At 40.5% G+C, this 21822-nt stretch overlaps 1 protein-coding gene across 2 annotated transcripts; it reads left to right on the forward strand.

Annotated features, from left to right (window-relative positions):
- Positions 1–197: 197 nt before the first annotated feature.
- meis3 (myeloid ecotropic viral integration site 3) lies at positions 198–12434 on the forward strand. Of its 2 annotated transcripts, none has more exons than XM_067594063.1 (13): positions 198–855; positions 1251–1352; positions 5718–5857; positions 6198–6372; positions 6468–6518; positions 6613–6663; positions 6851–7000; positions 7206–7314; positions 7806–7951; positions 8596–8672; positions 9598–9656; positions 9767–9853; positions 11197–12434. In XM_067594063.1, exons 2-13 carry the CDS (start codon positions 1341–1343, stop codon positions 11394–11396), a joined length of 1257 nt encoding a protein of 418 aa, XP_067450164.1. In that variant the 5' UTR covers positions 198–855; positions 1251–1340; the 3' UTR covers positions 11397–12434. The 2 variants fall into 2 exon arrangements, with proteins under 2 accessions (XP_067450164.1, XP_067450163.1); XM_067594062.1 differs by having other exon boundaries at positions 1254–1352.
- The last annotated feature ends 9388 nt before the right edge of the window (positions 12435–21822 follow it).

A 21822-nucleotide genomic window follows, 5' to 3' on the forward strand; every position in this document is an offset into this window, starting at 1 on the left:
CAATGTGCTGTATTTGAAGTCACGCGAAGGATCACTGCCAGTCATGTTAAAAACATCTGTTTTGCAAGCTGCAGACACTTGTGTATGTGTGTGTGTGTGTGTCTGTGTGTGTGTGTGTGTGTGTGTGTGTGTGTGTGTGTGTGAGGGATTTCATGCATAACATATTCGTATCGTCTTAATTGATTGTCCAGAGTTTAATTCTGTTGGACATGCTCCATCCCACTAGAGTGAGAGTTATCACGATTCTTCTCCCGAGGTATCCCAAGATGATAATAGCGCAGCTGCAGCAAGGGTGAGGAGAAAGGAGGGAATGATGGAGGGATGATGGAGGAGTGATAACAGCGCGGAGCTCGCAGGAGAACCGAGATTTAAAAAAAAAAAAAAAAACAAGCAAGGGGGTCTTCTTCTCTGGCGTTTGAGTGTGATAAGGAGGAGGAGGAGTATAAAGGAGGAAGAGGAGGAGGAGGAGGGATGGATGGAGGGGGGGCAAGAGACCCCGTCGCGTTTTGACCCTCCGAAACCTCCCCGCACACCGCCACCATCACTCCTCCTCCTCCTCCTCCTCCTTCTTCTCCCTTCTTGAGACTGAAAACACCATCGTTCATTCCCAGCAGTGACATTTTCCAGCCTGTCGCCGTACGCTGCGCGGACAGCGAGCACAAGGAGCCAAAAAGGAAGGACGCTTTCTATCTGTCTTCCACAGCACCGAGCATCCCGACGGCTTCGAGCCGGACAGAGAGGCGCACCAGGCGGAGGCGAGGCGCTGCAGGAAGCCGCTGCTCCCTTTCACCAGATTTCTGGACTACACCGGACACGGCCCGAACAGGACTGGAGACGGCCAATATTTACGTTTCGGTGGGACATTTTATACCATTTACTGGAGCCTCGTTTATTACCAACAATGTGCCCATCAACCAATAGCATTTAATAGGCTGCGAGCTTTATTATAGCGTTTATTACCGCTAAGCGTATTATAAACCACTAAGCTTACAGAGGCAATAGGGTATTTAAGGATAAAAGAAGTCCATAAAATTTCCAATCCCATCATGATATTGTAATATAAAAAGCGATGGGCTCGGAGTAAACACACGCACACACACACACATACACACACACACACACAGGATGAGCAGGTCTTGACTGTTTTCTCTCAGCCTTCTGTTTTTGTTGAAAGCCTTTGCTTGATGTCCACCATGTTTGTAACATAATTACTAATGAATATAACAAAGAATGTTTACTTTTATTTCCAGCAGCCCAGGGACAGAGGAAGGGAGCACAGCTCGCTGGACTAGCCGAGCAGCGCATCATCATCTCCGGTGTAGGACTGGCTGTCGAGTCGCATGGAGAAGAGGGTAGGTCTGCTGTGTGTTGATTTTAGAGAACGATTTAAACTAGCGCCTGTTTGAGATAACTGATTTCATATTACTGAGCAGAAGAGCTAAACTTCATTAGAAAAACATCAACATTAAGGTTGGGGATCCTCTTTGCACTGCTGGGTCTCTGGTCGGGTTTATCAGACGCACAAAACCGCAAGGCCCAATGAAACAGACCAGTGGACCGTACTAGCACGGACTTTTATGTTTAGGGAATCACAACAAAAACATGCCAGCATGTAGGCTGCATAAAGCATCATTTTTGGTAGGCTAATCTAAAGAACTATTCATAAATATTCTCCATATGATATCAAATGTTTCTATTTGTTGTCCATTTATGGAGCTGCAAACGATGAGAAAGAACTTTTAGCCTTTTTAAGGCATTCATGCTTTCATAAGTGCAGTTCAGAACTTGCAATATGCCAGCAGCAGTCTCTCAAAGCAACTGATTAGGAACTGTTGGTTTGGATCTGAGATTTCCTCCTCTCCTGAAAATAATTTGTTGTTGTGTAATGTCAGTCAGGCGTTATAATGGCACATACGGGTTAGAGAGAAGTGTAGGTCATTAAGAGGAGAGGAGAGGAGAGGAGAAGCAGCTCTTCAACTCGGTAAGTAGGTCAGTTTTTTTGCTACAGTGATTCAGAGGCATGGTGGTGGTGGTGGAGGAGAAACGGGCAGAGGCTGACGGGCAGCAGGCGGACTGAGACCTGTGAGTGGAAGAGAGCAATTAGAAATGTACAGAAAATCACTGCTGTACGAAAACAGAGCAGAGAGAGAAGGCTGAGGAGCTGAGGAAGGGTCTACACACACACTCTCACACACACACACATACACACACACACATACACACGCGCACGCACGCACGCACACACACACACACACACACACACACACACACACACACACACACACACACACACACACACACACACACGCAACACCAAAGCTTAAAAAACTGAATTTGAATATTTAAATATATTTAAAAACCAAAAAGAAGAAATAATAATATAAATTAACATACTGGTCATTTACACAGTTATAGGTTGTGTAAAGGGATTACTGGCTGTTAAAAGAGAGGCACTGATGTTTCTAAATATTTCACAGTCCCATTCAACTCTATATTGCTGCATTATCTTGAAAGGTATAATGCTTCCAATCCTTCAGTTACATTGTGCAAAATTTTAAGAAAATCAAATGGAGATAGGTGGTGTAATGTGTGCTGAAAACATGTGTGGACACTGAGTTTGAGAGTTGAAAAAGTTGTTTGTGGCACTGCAACAGTCGAAGTGAAATCTGCAACAGGTCCAGCTTTATTTGTTTTGTTTAGCGTAGTTTGACTTTTTCAATCGGTCTGCCCGTATCTCCAAATGTTTTGAACTTCAAGCAACTTGCGCAATTGCCCTTTAAATTCATTATCTTCGTAAAAAAATACCTTGTATCCATTTGATGTGAAGGCAATCGCCTTTTTCTTTAAGTTTGTGTCAACTTCTTGTTTTTCTCAGCCTTGTTTACTGAAAATTAGGACACTTTAGACAAATATATCGAGGTGCATGTTCGACATTTTAACTATTTCCTGAAGTAAAATAATCCTCAAACACACTTTCACCGTTTTATTTTTCTAAACCGACGCACTGAGAAAACGAATGAGTTTGTTGATTTCTGCATAACTATTATTAATGTAGAAAAAAGGGCAGAACTTTTACATGATATCCATCGAGTTTAGATGTGTCCAAAGTTGAAGAGACTTGTCATTCTTAATTAATAGTAAAGGAAGTTTATTAATTCAGTTATTTGAAGAAAGTCTGAAATACAAAACGAAGCAATTTTACCCAATTTTGTCTTCATTCTTTACTTTTTCTTTGGTTTTGTCGAACATAAACTCACAGAACTGGAAGACGTTATTCATGCAGCTCATGTTGTCTCTTCTGATTATTTGTCCTCCAGTCAGAGGTAACTTACACACTCCTGTTAGGCCTCTAATAACTTTTTCTGCGTCGGTTGAAATAACGCAATTAAAACCTGTAATGAATATGTTGTCCTGCCATCTGAAGCCTGTTTACCAGCTCCGTGACTTTTAAAAAAAGGGTAAATTCGCGGAATTTGTCTTGTGGAACTTGTGCGCTTTGATCCGCTTGACGCATAGAAACCCGATAGGGCCCGTGCGTAAAGAGAGACGCGCAATCCGATATCGGTGATTGTGTTAATAGCCAGCCTCCATAAAACTAGAAGGTGTCCCGGACCAGGGCCTCAGAGCAGGTGCTTTCTGTGATCCCGGTGGCCATATGGGACTCTGAAATACAACAATTTGATAAGCCATTTAGGACAGTGGTTCCCAAAGTGGGGTCCGGAGACCTCCAGGGGTCCTGCAGAGGGGTTTCCGGGAAGGCAGTGCAGGCACATGAAGAGGAATAATTTAATTTCTCTATTATTTAATTCCCAGAGGTCAGCACAGAGAGAATCTGTAAAAAATAATTGCATTTATCACAGTTTCTGTCTCACCACTTTCACTGTCTCACAATATGTATGCACTCCACAAATAACAATAAAAAACATCATAAATTAGACACTATTTGGATTTCTGTCAATATAATAAATTGTCAAGAATAAAAAAAAATATTTAAGTGAATGTAAAGGAATCACTTTCCTCGCTGTTACCTCTCCACCAACAGTGGGAACAGTCACACACTTCTGTAGTAAATCATAACCTCTTGTGGTAGCCTGCAGGGAATAGTATCCACAGAAAAACTAGGCTAAGCAGATCATAACTTTTATGGCATGGTTAAAATAACACTGAACTAGAAGGTGTCCGGGCCAGGCCATCAAGCAGGTGCTGTCTGTCTGTGATCCTAGTGGCCCTGTGAGACTGCGACAGGAGTCTCTTTAATCCAGCAGAAAGAGAAACAGAAGCAGATCTGCTGACCTGAGCAACGTTGCCTCAGAGACAGAAGCCGCAGTGTAGCACAAATTAGCTCTGTAACACAGAGAAAGAGTGTGAGAGAGTGAAACAAGGGAGCCAGACATGTATATTCATGATGCTATGTGTGTAAGTGCTACTGAGAGTATGTTTGTCTTTGGCTGTATATCTGTGCATATGTGTCATTGTGTCTGTGAGAGTGCAGTACGTGTGTGTTTGTGTGTGTGTGTGTGTGAGCGGGCCCCAGGGAGGCTGTCACAGCGGGTTGTGAGGGACGTCTCAGCACAGCTCCTGTCTAGCCTGAGTTTAGGAAGGAGGAGACGATATTAGCTGCTACAGGCTCTCCATCTTCCTCCAAGGATCTCATCTCCCCCGCTTTTCCTGTCTCCTCCTCTGCTCGTCTTCGAAGCACCAGTGTGTAGTCAACAAACAGACACAAGACTTTTTAAGAAATCGAGGTTATCAGAGTGTGTTTGAAAGAGTTTCATAATCCTAAAAGTGGAAGAAATTCCAGCAGCACGGAACGGTTCAGCTGAAGTGACAACAAAAAAAATCACCATTCTCATGAGGGAACATCTTATAAACACACAACTGGATTGTACAGTAGACAAAGCTGCAGTGACATTAGTCCATGCACGCACACACACACATACACACACACACACACACACCTTGGGAATATATAGCCACAGTATTGTAAGTAAATTCTGAATATTGATTTTTGTTGACAATGTGTTTTGTTGTGCTTGCAATGATTGGATTACTAGAGGTTATGGTTTTCCCACTGCAACATTACTGCCATGAATGACTACAAATACATATGCATGTGCACACATTAGAGCTGAAACGATTAGTTGAATAATTCATTAGTAGACTGACAGAAAATTAATCAGGAACAAATTTTAATAATCGATTCAGTAATTCTTTAAGCAAAAAGGCCATAAATGAATGTGATTATTTTCTGGGGTTTTTTTTTAGTCCTCCACGATAGTCAATTGAATATCTTTGGGTTTTAGACAAAACAAGATAATTGAATATACAACCTGGATGTTTTTCCACTATTTTCTGACCTTTTAAACATCAAATGATTAACTGTTTAATCCAGAAAAGAATTAACAGATTTATTGGTAATTAAAAATAATTGTTAGCTGCAGTCCTGACACACATATACACAAATACATCCAGACAGACAAACATGCAACAATCAATAATCATTTTAAACTACAGCACACGGTATCTTCAGCAGTTTAGAAAACACAATCTCTGCTGTGGATGCAAAACCACAGCAGCAGATCTGTCCAGTAAGCCGAGTCGCTGAAGCCCCCTGACAGCTCAGCCACGTAATAAAATCACAATAAGATTTGATGTCAGACAGCGCAGATGTCAGACGTGTCTCATGTTTTCTGTCTTTCTATCTAATTGTGTTTCAGTATGAAGAGCTGGTGCACTACTCAGGGTCGGAGGGCATGTCGATGGGGGGGTACGGGGACGATGTCAGGCCGCTTCCTCCCCCACAGTATGGAGCCCCCATTCCCGACTCCCTCAAACACCACAAAGACCAGATCTATGGGTGAGTGTGTGTGTGTGTGTGTGTGTGTTTGAAACCCTAGATGTGGTGGACACAATGATTTATGGAGCCTGTCAGTGGCAGAAAACAGTTTAAACTACATGTGCACTTTTAGCAAATTAACATACAGCATACATTTGTATTCTGTATATGAAGATATATGTGAAGTGTTTATAGCTGTCAGTTTTATAAATACTGTGCTATAAAGAGTCTTGTGTAACACCTTCTGTGAATGTATCATGTGTGCACTATATGTCAACTGTTACTGTGTTTATGTTTAGTATGTTAACTGTATATATATGTGTGTGTGTGTATTTGTGTGTGTGTGTGTGTGTGCGTGCAGTCACCCACTATTCCCACTGCTGGCCTTAGTGTTTGAGAAGTGTGAGCTGGCCACCTGCTCCCCTCGAGACTCCACCTCCCTCTCTGCCACCTCCCACCTCCCCGGCATGGCCAATCACAGCGATGTCTGCTCCTCCGAATCCTTTAACGATGACATCGCCATGTTCGCTAAACAGGTGACTGACAGCTGTGAGAGCCAATCACAGAACAATCAACGTTTGTTTTTACGTTTTTTGTTTTTTTTTAATAATTTGTTTTATTTGTGTTGCAGATTCGTTCAGAGAAGCCCATATTTTCTTCTAATCCTGAGCTGGACAACTTGGTATGATGCACCAACTGACATCACGATAGTATAAGAAACATACTTTTTTCTCATAGATTATATTGATAATTAATCCACGTTCTTCTCTCCACAGATGATCCAGGCCATACAGGTTCTTCGCTTTCATTTACTGGAGTTAGAGAAGGTTGGTGGGACAAAAGCACTCTTTGCTCATTCAAAATTTCAACTACTTTGCATCACAAGCACATCTTGATATGTTAAGCACGCAATTTTTTTTCCAAAAAAGGAAAAATACCCAAATTTTCTATGACGGTACTGATTAGGATGTGGCGTTAAAGCATGCACTAATAAGTTTATATCTGTCTTCTAAGGTGCATGACCTGTGTGATAACTTCTGCCATCGCTACATCACCTGTCTGAAGGGCAAAATGCCCACAGACCTCGTCCTGGATGAACGGGAGGGCGGCTCCAAGTCTGACATGGAGGACTTCACTGGATCCTGCACCAGTCTGTCAGAGCAGGTGAGACAAGCTGCCAAGTTACAGAATGTCAAACATTGAGCAGTAACAGTATGTAGTGTTCATTCACCTACCCAACTCCATCCACTGAATGTCTGAATAATGGCCCCATGCTTCATGACTTCTTGTTCTCTCTCCTCCTGCTGGGAATTCCCCATCTTCCTATTACACTACCTCCAACCTCCTCTCCCTCTGTTGCTCCCTGCAGAATGCATCATGGTTACGGGAGCCAGATGAATGTGCCACAACTCCTCTGGGAACACCAGGCACCTGTGGCCTGCCTTCACTCAGCACAGCAGACAACTGTAGTGACACAGGTACATGGAAAATACTGTTTGTGTGAGAACAAACACATCAGCCACATCTGCAAAAACACATACAGACAACTTTCATACAGAGCCTACGTACATGCAAAGTGTGTTATAACACTGTAGATAATAATATGGTGAGACCCATAGCTGATATTTACCTTGTGCCAGTCTGTGTTGTTATGATCAATATGATACTGTTGGTTGCAGAACTGATCATCATCATAGTAGTTGTTACTCAACCAAAATTAAGTGTATTGCATCATATTGATATGATTCCACATAAACATAGCTTAAATAGAGATTTCATTCAATTTCTGAATGGAATGGAAATTCTTGGATAAATCCTAAGAGTTGTTATAATTTCATGGCTTGAAAAAGGTCAAATGTACAAAATATCAGCAAAAACACCATATTGAGCATGCATCATTTGGACCCTAATTGACACAGACACACATACACAGTCGCTCGGATACAATATGTGCATGTTCTCCCTGCAGGCGATGGTCTGGACGGAGGAGTGGCCTCCCCCAGTACAGGAGAGGAGGACGAGTCCGACAGAGAGAGGAGGAATAACAAGAAGAGAGGCATCTTCCCCAAAGTGGCCACAAACATCATGAGAGCATGGCTCTTCCAGCACCTGTCGGTGAGAGAGACACAACTTTTTCATGTTCTCATAATTTGGACAGTAATTAAACCATCCCACACGCTGTAAGAAAACAAAGAAAGCCTTTGTATAGTGCTGGATGAGAGGATAATTGCTGAAAGAGAGGATTTAGTGTGAGGCAAAACATCCCTGACAAGAATAGACAGAGAGGTGAACCGAGTGTGTAATGGAAGTCAATTAAATTAAATGAAAAATCGGGGGATTATGTGATTATGTGAATATGCTCGCTATTGAATAATTGTGGAAGTGGTAGAAATGGAGTGAGTAATTGTTGGTGCGTTGGTTAGATTGGTAATTAGCTACTAAATGAGGCAGGTCAAATGTTGCTTCACTCCAATTATTGCAGTGTGTGTGTGTGAGAGAGAAAGAAATGCAATAAGGGAGAGTGAGGGGGGTTGCTGAGGTTGAAATGTGAGCGCAGATGTGAATTCAGATGTAAGGTCATCAGTATTCATCCTGAGATTTCACATACATGACTTTATTTTAGATTTCAGTTAAAGCTTCAAGTAACCCTCACATGATTCTGCTATTGATCCACAAGAATTTATTCACATTTATGAAGAAAGCTGGAAATGTCACACCTGAGAGTCTTTTAAACTGTAGCTCTGTGTGTCCTCTCCCAGCACCCGTACCCGTCTGAGGAGCAGAAGAAGCAGCTGTCACAGGACACGGGACTGACCATCTTACAGGTCAACAACTGGTCAGTGCACTCCCGATCAATACACTAATTCTGCCCCCTGGCTTATCAATAATCAGTTAAACAGTCTTGTTTAAATGTAAAGCGTCAACTTCCAAATTAACATTGTGGCTGTTGCCACGTCAATAATGTATTGGCGTGACAGTCCTGTGCAGAAATGAGAAGTGTCTTTACTTATCTCAGTTTACAACTCGCTTAAGTCGCTTTTTTTTTTGTTAACTCTTTATTGTGCATGTTGTGTGAATAAAGGCCAATTGAATAAAAGGCAGCGCTTTTACAAGACTTAGAGAGAAAACGGTAATCTACTTTATAAGAAAGCAGCTTATAAAAGAGGGAGAAACGTCCTACTAAGCATTTTTTTCAGAAGGTGCAAGGCAGTAAAATCCACTTGCACCATGTTCATAAAACAGAATAGCAAATCAATATCCAATAATTAGATTATTTACTGCACCCAAATTCCCTAGGCACACATGTATCTGCACAGGCAAAATACACACACATAAACCAAGCATTTAAATGTTGTTGATCAATTAGTTTCTTCTTGATTTTCTGTACCTCCATCAAAGATACACAAACACATACACTCTAACTCAAACATATGACGTGTGTGTCTGTCACATGTTAAAAAATAGATTTTGTAATATGATAACTTAGGTGTTTTTATTTATACCCCTGCTGCGGCACACACACACACACACACACACACACAGTGACCCAATCAATGGAGATCAATCAATTATCACAGGGTGATCAATACCTGCTCTGCCCTAACGTTGATTTACTCTGCCCTCTGAAAGGGTTAAGTGGTTGTAAAAGCGAAAAGGTTAATAGTCTCCCGGTCAGCCTTTTTCTCCATTAACGGGTGGCCTCGTCCGTCTCTCTCTCTCTCTGTTCACACTCTTTCTTTATGTCTCTCTCTCCTGCGCAGGTTCATCAACGCCAGGAGGAGAATTGTTCAGCCGATGATCGACCAGTCAAATCGCTCAGGTCAGTGTTTATAAGTCAGTCAGCTGGCCGGTTGCTCAGTAAAAACCTCTGTATATATATGAGTCTGAGTTTATTGTACACTGTGTCTGACGCTACGTGTTGTCCCGCAGGTCAGGGTGGTCCCTACAGCCCAGAGGGAGCAGCTCTTGGGGGCTACGGGCTTGACGGACAGGCCCACCTTGGGCTTCGAACAGCAGGTACAGTCGCCTGCAGGGACATACTGCTCACTATCATAGACTGAGAGAATACAAAATATACTACTCTAGGACAAGGCTGCTGGTATTCTATATTTTTTTTAAATGTTCAATAAATCCTATAAAAAGAAACTACATGAAAGATGCTGCTGCTGTAAATATTCATTATTCACCAAATGTGTTGATGAAAGTTGTCCCAAAAAATCCTCTTTAAGTAATGTTTTCTAAAAACTACAGTGTCCAGCTGTTTTCCAGAAATTTTCAAGCCTTTTTGGAAAATTAAATTATGTATTTTTAGGATTTATGTCTTAAGTAAGAACAAATGCACTTAGGGCTGAGTGCTCTACATATAAGAATGTATCATATTCTTTAAGTACACTTAAGCTAAAGACAATATTTGGATCAAAACAACACATTACAGTGACTTGCAGAACAAGAATGAATATGCTCTTAAGTGGACAGAATTAACTTTGAAATCTTCAATAAAAGATAATATATAAGAACATACACTCGCTGTTTAACCCTCACTATGCTTTTAAATTAGTTTAGAGTATTTTACACTTATGCTGGAAAGGGCAGCATTGTGAGGACAGTTATGGATTGTGGCTTTAAAGGAAAAATCTGTGATCCAAATGTAAACAAAAGGATTGCCTGCTACCAAAAATCACTACAAAATACCAGAACCTCACAATTTAACAGACATTTCTTTAATATGTAACACAGGACAATTTTTGTGTTTTCTGACACTGTGTAAAACAACAAGCAGTGTGTTAAATTAATACCATGCAGCCAAACATTGTTTAAACTCATAGAACTTTGTTTTAAATATAACAGAGTTCCCAAAGTTTCCAAAAATACTAAATATGTCAAGCTGAATTTTAGGATTATGCGTATAAAATAATTCATAATTCAAGGGTTTGAATATTTCACTCAGTGTAAACAGTATATAGCTTCAATTAAGAACTGGTACAAGCAGATAAAAAATATACTGTATATGAGCTTATTATTAAAGTTTAAGCTACTTAAGGAAAAACAAAGGGAGAAATAGTAAGTTAAGGAGTTAAAGTTTATGATCAGTTGAAAACACACAAAATGCAGAATTTGCTTCTGTAAGTAAAAAAAAAAAATGAAGTAGTAATTTAGTGAGTAATTTTCGGTTTCCAGCACAAAGTCTGTACGCTGTATTACAGATCAAAACATGATTTTGTAAAAGTAGAAATTACCGATTGAAGAAAAAAATACCTCCTCACTCTTTTCAACATTGCCAAATCCCAAAATTGATTCCACTTTATCTGCGTTGAAAATGTAAATCCATCCTCTCTGTCTCCCAACTTCTCTCCCACTAGGTCTCCAAGGGATGTCCTCTCTGCAGGGTGACTACCCCGGCGCTCTGCTGTCCCAGCCAGGCTACCCTCCCCACCCGGGACCCTCTCTCCACCCCTACCCGGGCCCACACCCCCACCCCGCCATGCTGCTCCACCCGCCGCCACACGCACACCCCGCAGAGCCGCTCCTCGCGCAGGGACTGGACATACATGCACACTAGCTGGGGGGGGAGTCGGGATGTGTGTGTGTGTCTGTGTGTGTATGGTGGGATATGTCTGTGTGTGTGGGTGTGTGTGTGTGTGTGTGTGTGTGTGTGTGTGTGTGTGTGTGTGCATGGCTGTGTATGTGTAATGACGCATACAGTACACTATTTAAAGAAAAAAAGACACATTGCTCCGAAAGTTTACATTCCCCACTGAAAGACAGTGACCTCAATGTAGCTGTTCCACTCACTAACACACACACACACACACACATTTGAAGACATAAGCAGTACACTTACACACACATACATACACACACACAGTCTGGACCCACAGGTTTAAGCCATACCTCTTTCAGAGTAGAAGTGCTTCCTCCTCTCCAAATGTCTCCACTGTGTCCTGTGGGTGAGACACATGCTTTAAACTACACTTCCCATCATGCCTGCTGACCCACAGTAAGATGGTTGACCGGAGAATATTTATGCCCAGACTTTTTACCACAGCACATGGACGTTACTGGATGGGACTTTATCCTGTGACCTCGCCTTCTTCACTACTCCCTGTCTTCCTGCACACGTGACTGTCAAAGATACACACACCCTCACACACACTTTATTTAAAGCTGATTTGAGTTTTTTCTTATTCTATTTTTATATTTATGTGTGCCACTCCAGGCGGATGCAGCTTCACGTGAGCTTGTTGAAATGTTAGTGCTCTTCCTCAGCATGAAGCTAAACACTATGAATGACTTCCAGTCTGCCTCGCTCTCGTACCACTGACCTCCTTAAGATGCCAACAGGTGTCCGTTACCTTAGGATCTTTCCTACACACATGCAAACACACATCTACACACACTGTACACTGTACACACACACACAAACTTCTGTAAGCATTTCTAGTACATTTTTGTCTGTCATAGCAGTATGAGGGGAGCTGCAGCCAAAGGACTCTTTAAACATTCTGCTCCCTCTCCGCTCTGCTCGGACTGCTGAAACATTTCTGAATGATGATGGGAAATACAGTTATGATAAAAGTATTAAAATGTTTTTTTGTAAGACTTGTCGACGGGTCATCTGTGTGTGTGTGTGTGTGTGTGTTTGTGTTTTGTGATTCTACCTGTGGTTACTTCAATCCTCTGGTGCAGGAGTTGATGTAGCAAGAGTTTGGAGTAAATAGAGGAGCTGCTAATTAATATAAAGAACCAGAAACTACAGGCCACAGGTTATTGTGTCCCACATATTACTACATATTATTTTAAACTAGGTTTTGTGTGTTCACACTCAAAAAGTGATTTTATATTATATATAGTTAAAGACATCAGCATCCGTAAATCTGGGGAATAAAAGTGTTTTTAAAAAATTCCCTATTAGTACAAAAGGTGTACATTTATTTCTTGTGCACTAACTGCAAAACTAAACTAACACCAGTTATTTAGCTATTTATGCACACTAGTTCCCAGCACTTATAAGACACCATAAATATAGTTGTAGCGGTGAAACATTTGTCAGACATGAACTTCTTACATATAATGTTAGATTGCAAACAAAGAACGTCATCTGTCCCAAGATGGAAAATTAAATGTACTTAAAATATTCTCTTCCTTGAATGCAGGTCAAGGTTTTCATTATCTTCATAACTATGTGGATTAGCAATTAGTATAGAGTATTGTATTTAATATGGAATTTGGATACAAAGTGTCAATGTCTAGGCTTTCTGCTCTGAACTGACAGAAAATGTAGAAACTGAAGGTCAGTTCAGCACAAATATGACACAGAAGTCGTTAATTATCAGCAAAAATGTTGCAGGACACATTCCTTCCTTTAAACTCTGTTTGAAATCCTCAGTTGCTTACTTTGTCTACTCAGCCTTGAAGTCTTAATCAACCTATATATGGTGTGTTTTTCTGTATTCTTTCACCATTCTCTATTCCTAGCCTCTATTCTGATTATGTGCAATTAACTATAAAGTCAAAAACATAAGTGAAAAACGATATCTAATATGTCAGAGAAGTTCAAACACACAAAATAAACCCTGATCGAAGCCATTCACTTCCATGGGACCTTATCTTGAAAAAAGTAATGTAATCTTTCTCCTTTTCCCTCCAATCATAAGTCACGTCACTCCGTCCCCTCCTATGACTATCTGTTTAACTCTGCCTGAGGCCTCAGGCTGCAGCCGCAGCGATCTGTCACACAAGCTAGATTATCACAGGGTGGAAAGAAGTCCGACTTTTTTATGCCTCAAAGCGCAGAGCAGAGCTGCTTGTAGTTGTGTGAAGTGTGGAAGAAAAAAAAAGGAACACTCCCTGTCTAGACAGAACCAAAGTTCAGATGTGTGCTTTAGAGCTGAACGTCAGATCTGTCAGGGGTTGTAGACAGGATCATGTTTTTAGAACAGCAGCACCACCTGTATAATTTAAGTTATCACACATTTATGTAAAATAAAAATAATCTCTTCCACTCCTCACATTCTTCATCCCTACTTGTTCATCATCTAAATTAAAGGCAACATTATTTGTCAAGAAGCACATAACTTTCACCTCTCCTCCAGCTCTAAATCAAACATCAATGCATAACTCCACCTTTGGGCATCCAACAGCCACTAATAGCACCTCAAACTCACAAAAAACGCTGAACACCCCCCTCACCCTGCCCGCCATTCGGCCCGGGGCAGGAGGGAGGGTCAGGGGCCAGAGTTCAAACGGAGGTCAACAGGAAATGGCTGTTCTCCCTGGCACCCGGGTCCTGACCTCAGCACCACTTTTCATTTCTCTTTGTCCCTCCACACACTATCTCCTGTAGGCCATGTTGGTCAGGATGGACCCTCACTTACTCTTTCACCTCCTCAAGGTCCTGTTTGCTTGCTGGTCTTTGCTACAGCACTGTCATGTCCAACAGTGTTTTGTTTTGTTTTCTGTGTCAATCCAAACTCTGTTTTTACATCCTGATCTCTGACATTATTGTAATGTTAAAACTCTGGTTTACCACAAAGTGAAACAATATAGATAAACCTAAATCATTTTCTTTTTTTTCCATGATGTTCTAAAACAACTAAACACTAATTCCAAGTTATCAATGTGCTCACATGTAATGCTACACACATACACTGTCTAAGATGTATGAATGTATGTTAGCATGTTTCTTTAGACCAGAATTCTACCATCTGTTCTTAAAAGCAAGACAAAAAAGGGATGTAATTTTTCAACAAAGCATTATAATATAAATTAAATTCAAAGTTTTACAAGTAAAGTTAATTAATTTCTTGTTTACATTAAAGCCCAATCAATAAACTGACCTGCCAATATTATTGACCCATTATTAGATTAGATATATTGTTATTAGCGTATATAAATGAAAGAATTGATTCATCCAGATTCATATAAGGCAGGTTCAGAGAACTTTGAATACATTGAACTTTAAATAACAAACTTTAAAAAGCAACTCAAACACAGCAAGATGTAATATATGATTCAGGGCCACTTTTTTGTTTGATATATATCCTTAATTCTGGCTTTAACAAGATATTTTCAAACCATTTTTCTTCAAACTTCAGTAAAAGCTTACATGTCAACACAAATGTCTCCTGTAGATAAACAGAATATCTCTTCAAATATTGAGTAAACCTCTGTTGCCCATAGAGACCCCACAGCAACACCTTATTTATTCTATCCTCTGCCATTTTAATAAGACGATTACACAGTTGACTCATTTCACACATTTTTCCCTTGTACTGGCACCCAGCCCACGTCTCATTGAATTATAGGAACAAATCCGTGAACCCCCAGAAAACACTGTATAGCACTATTCTGTAATCTGCAATACCAGATTCTTTAAAGCCCCATAACCCTGTATGGGTCAGTATAGTAGAGACACATGCAACATAAAGTTGGAAAATAACCAAGATTACTACATAATTTCAGTTTGTTAATGACTGGATTTAGAGCTCTTCCAGCCAACTTCATCCTTGTAAGTCCTAAATTCATCAAGAGAAGAACCCAAATATTTATAGGCACCAACATATTCCAAACAGACTTAACTAAAACTCTTTGACTTCTTCCCATACTTCTCTTCTTTATATACCTGTTGATAAGTTACAAGAAATTGCAGTACAGAAATGCAAATGAAATATATGTCTGCAGTAATATAGAAGCGATGATGCCATTACATTGTTTATTCACAGGAAGAGTTTATCTGCAAAATGTCCCTCTCAGTACATATCTTGTTTATTTTTAATAATCAAAATGAAGGTATCCTTATCCAAAGCGTTTATAAAAATTATGCTTGGATATGTTAAGAAACACATGTTAGCAGCTCTATCGTTATCAGATGTTTTAACTCTCAAATAGTATCATGTCAGTCACTAGTCTTTTCTTCTTTTTCCTCTCCAGCTGTTTGACAACAATGATCCTGATCCTGTAACATCACACCCCAGGCCGGGATCTAAGCAGAGAATCAGCTGCATACAGGCTTTATTCATACATCAGTACAGCTCTCACTCACACAGTATAATTCATAGTCAGCTTATGATTGCTTCACATAGATTGAGTCTGCTGCCAGCTTCTTGTCTCACCAACACAGCCTCCATTAGACGGTGGGAATTACATTGCATAAAATCAACCTTTATGTTGACAAATGGCAGGGAGTATACGGAAGGGAGAAAGTGTTCGAATGTATTTACACTATATGTGTGTACTGTGGTTAGAGGAGAATATGTAATGTACTGTAGCGTGTAGCATATGTGGCACTGCAGTAGATCATTCTGCCTTAAAGAAGTGCGAGGTTTTGGCCGAATTTTGAGAAAATGATTAAAGTAAATGGCACATTTTTGTGGGAAATGTATTTTTTTAAATTCACATAACCTGAAACAATTTTATAAAATGACAAAAGTGTGATTGTCACTGCTGCTTAATATACATTTCACTGAGTATTGCTACCTTCCTGATAATGTTTCCATCATTTCAAGACTCCTACTGGTTTGAATTTGACCATTTGAGCGTTGGCCTATTGAGGCAAAATGAATACACGTGTGTAATGTACAAAAGTGCACGCCTGTGTGTGTCGGGGCACAAATATGTGTGCACATAAATATGTACAATTCCATTTTAACATAAAGTGTGTGTCTGTGTGTGTGTGTGTGTGTGTGTGTGTGTGTGTGTGTGGGAGGGGGTGTACTCTGGTGGTCATTAATCATTCAATTACGCACCTGTCAGAGTTCAGACAAGTGGGAGAGAGGGCAAGGGAGGGAGGCTGCAGGGGGGAGTAAAGGAGAGAGAGAAAGGAAGAGAGGAATGCAGCGGGGAAAGGAGGAAGAGAGCAGAGAGGAGCTGAATGATGGAGAGAGGGAATGAAAAAACACCGGGAGGGTTAAAAAGAGAAAGAGAAAGGGTGTAAGTTTTATTGTGGGCGTGTGAACGGCCCGTGACAGAGGCAAGCTGTCGGATGGTGACAGCCGCTGAAAGGCCGCAGTAAAGACAAAGACACTTATATGTATTATAGGGAGACGAGTGACAGATGAAGACAAGACAGGACAGGACAATAAAGACACAGCCAAACTGATTTAACATGATTACTTAGCTTAAAGTGAGGCAGGCATCTTTAGTGCATTAGAAGCACAACAAGTTTAACATGACATATAAAAGCAAATGTAATTTTGTTATTTTATGTTGAGTAATGATTTTAAAATGGTCAGATACAAAGCCTCCAAGCTATGCTCACCATCCAAATGCTTTAAAGTGAAGTTCATTTAAAGGGCTCCTACAGAAATTAAGTATTGAATTTACACAAGAGACAGATAAAAAAAAATCAAAAGAAAAAAAAATCTAAATCAGACCAGCAGAGGCCGAGATCTTCTGAATTTTAGTCCCTTTTATGGGACAAAATCCAAAAACACTGGATCCTATATTTCCCATAATGCAACTCAAGACTCATGAGCCCTCCTTGTCGTCCAAATGCCCACTTCTTTCAAACTCAACACCTCCAGTTTTTTTAATTCAAGCTTTCTGCTAAAATCAGAGATAACGTTGATGACATCACCATTCCTTCCGAGAAAAATTAGAACATTCATCATTTCGGTAAATGCCCAAAAATGACATTTTTTTTACAATCATGTGACAAAGCCTAGCAGGGTGTAGGAATTATATGACTCCTGTAAGTTGGGAGCAGAAGAGGAAGTTAGATGAAGATATTACGGAGCCACAATGGCTCCACATAGGGAGCACATCAAGATGGATGGATGGGTCAACAAAACCGCTGTTCGTCTCCTGTTTCCTACCAACAGTCAACATTGGTTTCTTTTAACCATGACCATGGTCATCCCCTAACCTTAACCACATGGTTATTATTGTAACCACGACAATGATAGTCCCCTAACCTTAACAAAGTAGTGATGTAGGAGGTACCAAGCTGTTTTCCAAAACCAAACCTACACAAATTTTAACCACAGTAGCGCTGTCACATCATAAAGGAATATACTGTGTTTTTCAACAGTGATTTGTAACAGTTTCAGAAGCATTGACAAATTATGTCATCCTGCTGATAGAGCTGTCATATCAGAAAAAGCTTACATGCATTGTTCTGGAGGGCAGGTATGCTATAAACAACATATAAAATCAGGGGAGTGGCCCTTTAAAAAGGTGAATAATCATTATGTTTATGATATATTTTATTTTGTGCAGGGTTCTATATATTGCACTTTAAAACTAACACATATATAGCATTACAGGAGCTCTTCTTCCTATTTTTTTTTATTAGTTTATTGATTCATAAGAGTTCTGAATTTTTCTTTACTCAGGAAATGGAAACAGTGTGGAAATATTGCCACTGTGTGATTGTACTGTATGTGACTCCATGTTGCCCCTTTTCCTTCCTATACTGTATATGTTTGAGTGTTTGCATTTGTATACATGAGCAGCCCCCCCACACTTAATCTTCTGTGTGTGTGTGTGTGTGTTTTGCAGTCTCCATGTACCTCGAATGCCTCAGGCCACAGCCATCTGTGCCCCCCCTCCTCATTTCACACACACACACACACATACACACAGACACACACACTCCTCTTCTCTTCTTCCTTGTGCACCCCCTCCTCTACTGCCTCCGCCACTGCCATATATCTAATTTATGGCCATGGTGAGTGTGTTACACACACTCATGTATGCATAATATATCACGTGTGAAAGAATTGCGTGTGGGAGAGCGAGTCTGTGACACTATGCGCTGGCCAGCATATAGTCCTGACCACAGTTCCTTCGAAACTCCTCGACATTTCCCTAAATTTTGCTGCATGCGCATGTAATGTTTGTGTGTGTGTGTGTGTGTTCATTAAATGTGTGATTCAGCGAGTATCACTCTGTTTCTTTCTCAGTCTTCCACCAGATCTAACAGCACTGATAAAGTGTGAGAAGAGAAAGAGAGTGTGTGCATGTGAGTGTGTGTGTGTATGTGTGTGTGTGTGTGTGTGTGTTTGTGTGTGTGTGTAAAGGCCCAGCTGTTTCTGGGCTTGACATCCACATGCAGGCAGAATGCCAGATGTCTCATTAGGCAAATTTGATTGGCTCGGTCATTTAGAATGCAGCGATGAGACGGTTCCATATGTGTGTACATGAAGCTGTGTGTGTGCACATTTACATAAGAGGCCCCCTGTATAACTATTTACATGTGTACATGCCCGATGTATGTGCATTTATTAAGTATTCTGGTAACGTCTTTAAATCTACATGCTGTTGATTACATAATAAAAAAAATCAATATAACAGGAAATTACGGAGCTGGAAATATTATCTAATGACAAAAAATAAGTGCTAATCAAGTCAGATGAAATGGCAAGCTGTGGCACTGAACTTTAATTTCCAGTTAAACTGCTGCTTCATCTCTTGTCAGTAATTCACCTTTCTCTGTCACTTCAACTACTTTCATCCTTCACTCCTTCTGCCACAAGTTTTTCAAAGGCCTTACCTACATCTGTCTCTACAAACGCCTCAGCTTCAGTTGCTACTACATCTCACACGACACTACAACTCAACTCAACTGTTACCTTTAAGTGCTTCACTACTACTGTCGCTTCCACTTGTATATGCTCACACTTAAAATCTTTAACATCCTTCAACTCCTACTGCCACTTCAACTGCTTCAAGTTCTTAGTATTACACTGTTACTTAAAGGATAGGTTCACAATTTTTCAAGTCTATGCTCAAATGAACACTGGAAATGTTTTGGGTTTTTTTTTGCTGTAATCATTCCTCCTGTTCATACTGACCATTAGAAGATCCCTTCATATATATATATTACAATGTAAGTGATGGGGGACAAAATCCACAAGCCTCCTTCTGTGCAAAAATGTATTTAAAAGAAAAAGTTAAAAGTTTAAAAGTTAATATGAAGCTTCAGTCATCCAAATGAGTCAAATTAAGTAGATATCTTTCAAGGTTATTCTTTTTAGTGCCACAGTTCCTCTTTTTGTTACTATACTTCCACAGCATGTCAACAGGGAAACACAAAGAGGGAATTTGATGCTAAAAAGACTGTAAATGTGGCAGATATCCGCTTGATATGACTAACTCAGACTGCTGAAGCCTCATATAAGCTTCAGATCAACTTAAATATATTTTTGCACAAAATGACTGTGTGGACATGCTGTGGATTTTCTCCCCCATCACTTACTTACCTGACTGTTGTTTTACAGACAGACTTCAAAAATTCATCTTCAACTATGTTTTGTGTTTCATCTTTCATCTCTCAGGCTTGAGAGATGCCACTTGTAAGACCTCAACTGCCAGTTTACCTTCTCTCTGTGCAAACTTTATCTATGTAACACCTTTCATGCACAAAATGCAGCTCAAAGTGCTTTTTGAAATAAAACAAAAATTTTTTTTAGCTAGTTTAAATATTAAAATACATTTGATAAACAATAGGAAAGTAAAATAATAAACGTGACATCTAACTCCTTTACAGTAACTGCCTCAACTTCAGCTGCTACTTCTTTCTTTCTTTAATGACCTGCTTCTTCATCACTCTTTAGTGCTCCAACTTCTTAAATGCAGGTAAATTAAGACATTTCAACTATTACAAATGTTTTGTTTATTTCTTGACTGATGCATTCATTGGTATCTAGTTCGACCTGATTTGAAAGTATGATGTAATGTGTTTTATTGTTGTAAGTTGTTAATTTTGCACAGTGTAGTCTTATGAACAGTCAGCACTGACCTGGCAAGACATCTGGAGCATAGAAGGGCACCGAATCAAGTTTCTGTTGTGTTACGTGTATGAGGTCCTGCCTGCGCCATCAACCTTCCAAACATGGGGGTTGGCAGAGAGCCCCAGCCGCACAGTCTGCGGAAGGCCAGCCAACCTTGAGCATGTCCTCTTCTTGTGGCAGTCAAGTCTGGCGGATGGGAAATTCCGGTAGCGACATGACCAGAATCTAATACATTTGGCTGCTGGGGTGGAGCAGGCAAGAAAGAAGCCAAAACAACTTTGTAATGGCCCTTGTTTCATCCAATTTCTCAGGTCAGGGGATCAGTGCAGCAGTAGAGATGAGAAGCAAAGGGATCTTGGCCATGGCAAGCAACTGGGAGATGTGGACAGACCTTAAGAAGCAGCTCAAATTCCCAGAAGAGAGAACCCACACTAGCCTCAGACCATATATTGTCCTTTGGTTCAAAGGTACCAAGCAGGTGGTTCTTATTGAGCTTCAGTTCCCTGAGAGGAGAGGATGGAGGAGGCACATGAACGCAAGCTAAAGAAATATCAGGCCTTCGTCTTCAAGAGCCAACAGAACAGATGGAAGGTGGCTGCAGGGGGCTTTGTAAGGCAGTCGGTCTGGAGAGCTCTTGGACTGCTTGGCTAGAAAGCAGCTTGTAGCCAACATCACCAAGCAGGTAGAGGCAGCATTCCAGTGGATCTGGATTAAGCAGAATGAGTGGTGGTGGAACTAACCTGGCGACAGATTAACAGCATCATAGAGTTGAGTGGTGGACAGTGGGGCTGGTACCAGAATGCTGGTTTTACTGTCAGGCCCCCCCGAGATGTCATGGACTTAAATCGACAAAACATCAAGGAAAGGGGGTGCCCATATGAAAACCAGCAGAAGCCACTCAACTCAGACCAGTTTGGAAGGAGATGCCTTGAGGGAGGTAAAGAAGGAGAGAGCAATGCCACTGGCTAACAGATGGCACAGTACCTGTAAAGGTGAGCCAGTTGCAATAACCCTTATCGCACTTTGCATATTATCAGGTTTGTTTTTTATCTTGATGTCTGACCACAATCTCCACATCCTTCTTAGCCTTATAGATTTTACAAAAGTGACTCAATACTCTGCAAGAGTGTGTCGACCAAAATAAATTACAGTAAATTTTACAAACTCTTGGTTGCATTTCACATTGAAATTTCAACCTAAAACAACTGCTTAAATATTTCAGATATTATGCATAGATATTGTGAGAACTTAACT

This window comes from Thunnus thynnus, chromosome 7 (assembly GCF_963924715.1).
Source record: "Thunnus thynnus chromosome 7, fThuThy2.1, whole genome shotgun sequence".
In the NCBI taxonomy this organism is placed as follows: domain Eukaryota; kingdom Metazoa; phylum Chordata; class Actinopteri; order Scombriformes; family Scombridae; genus Thunnus; species Thunnus thynnus.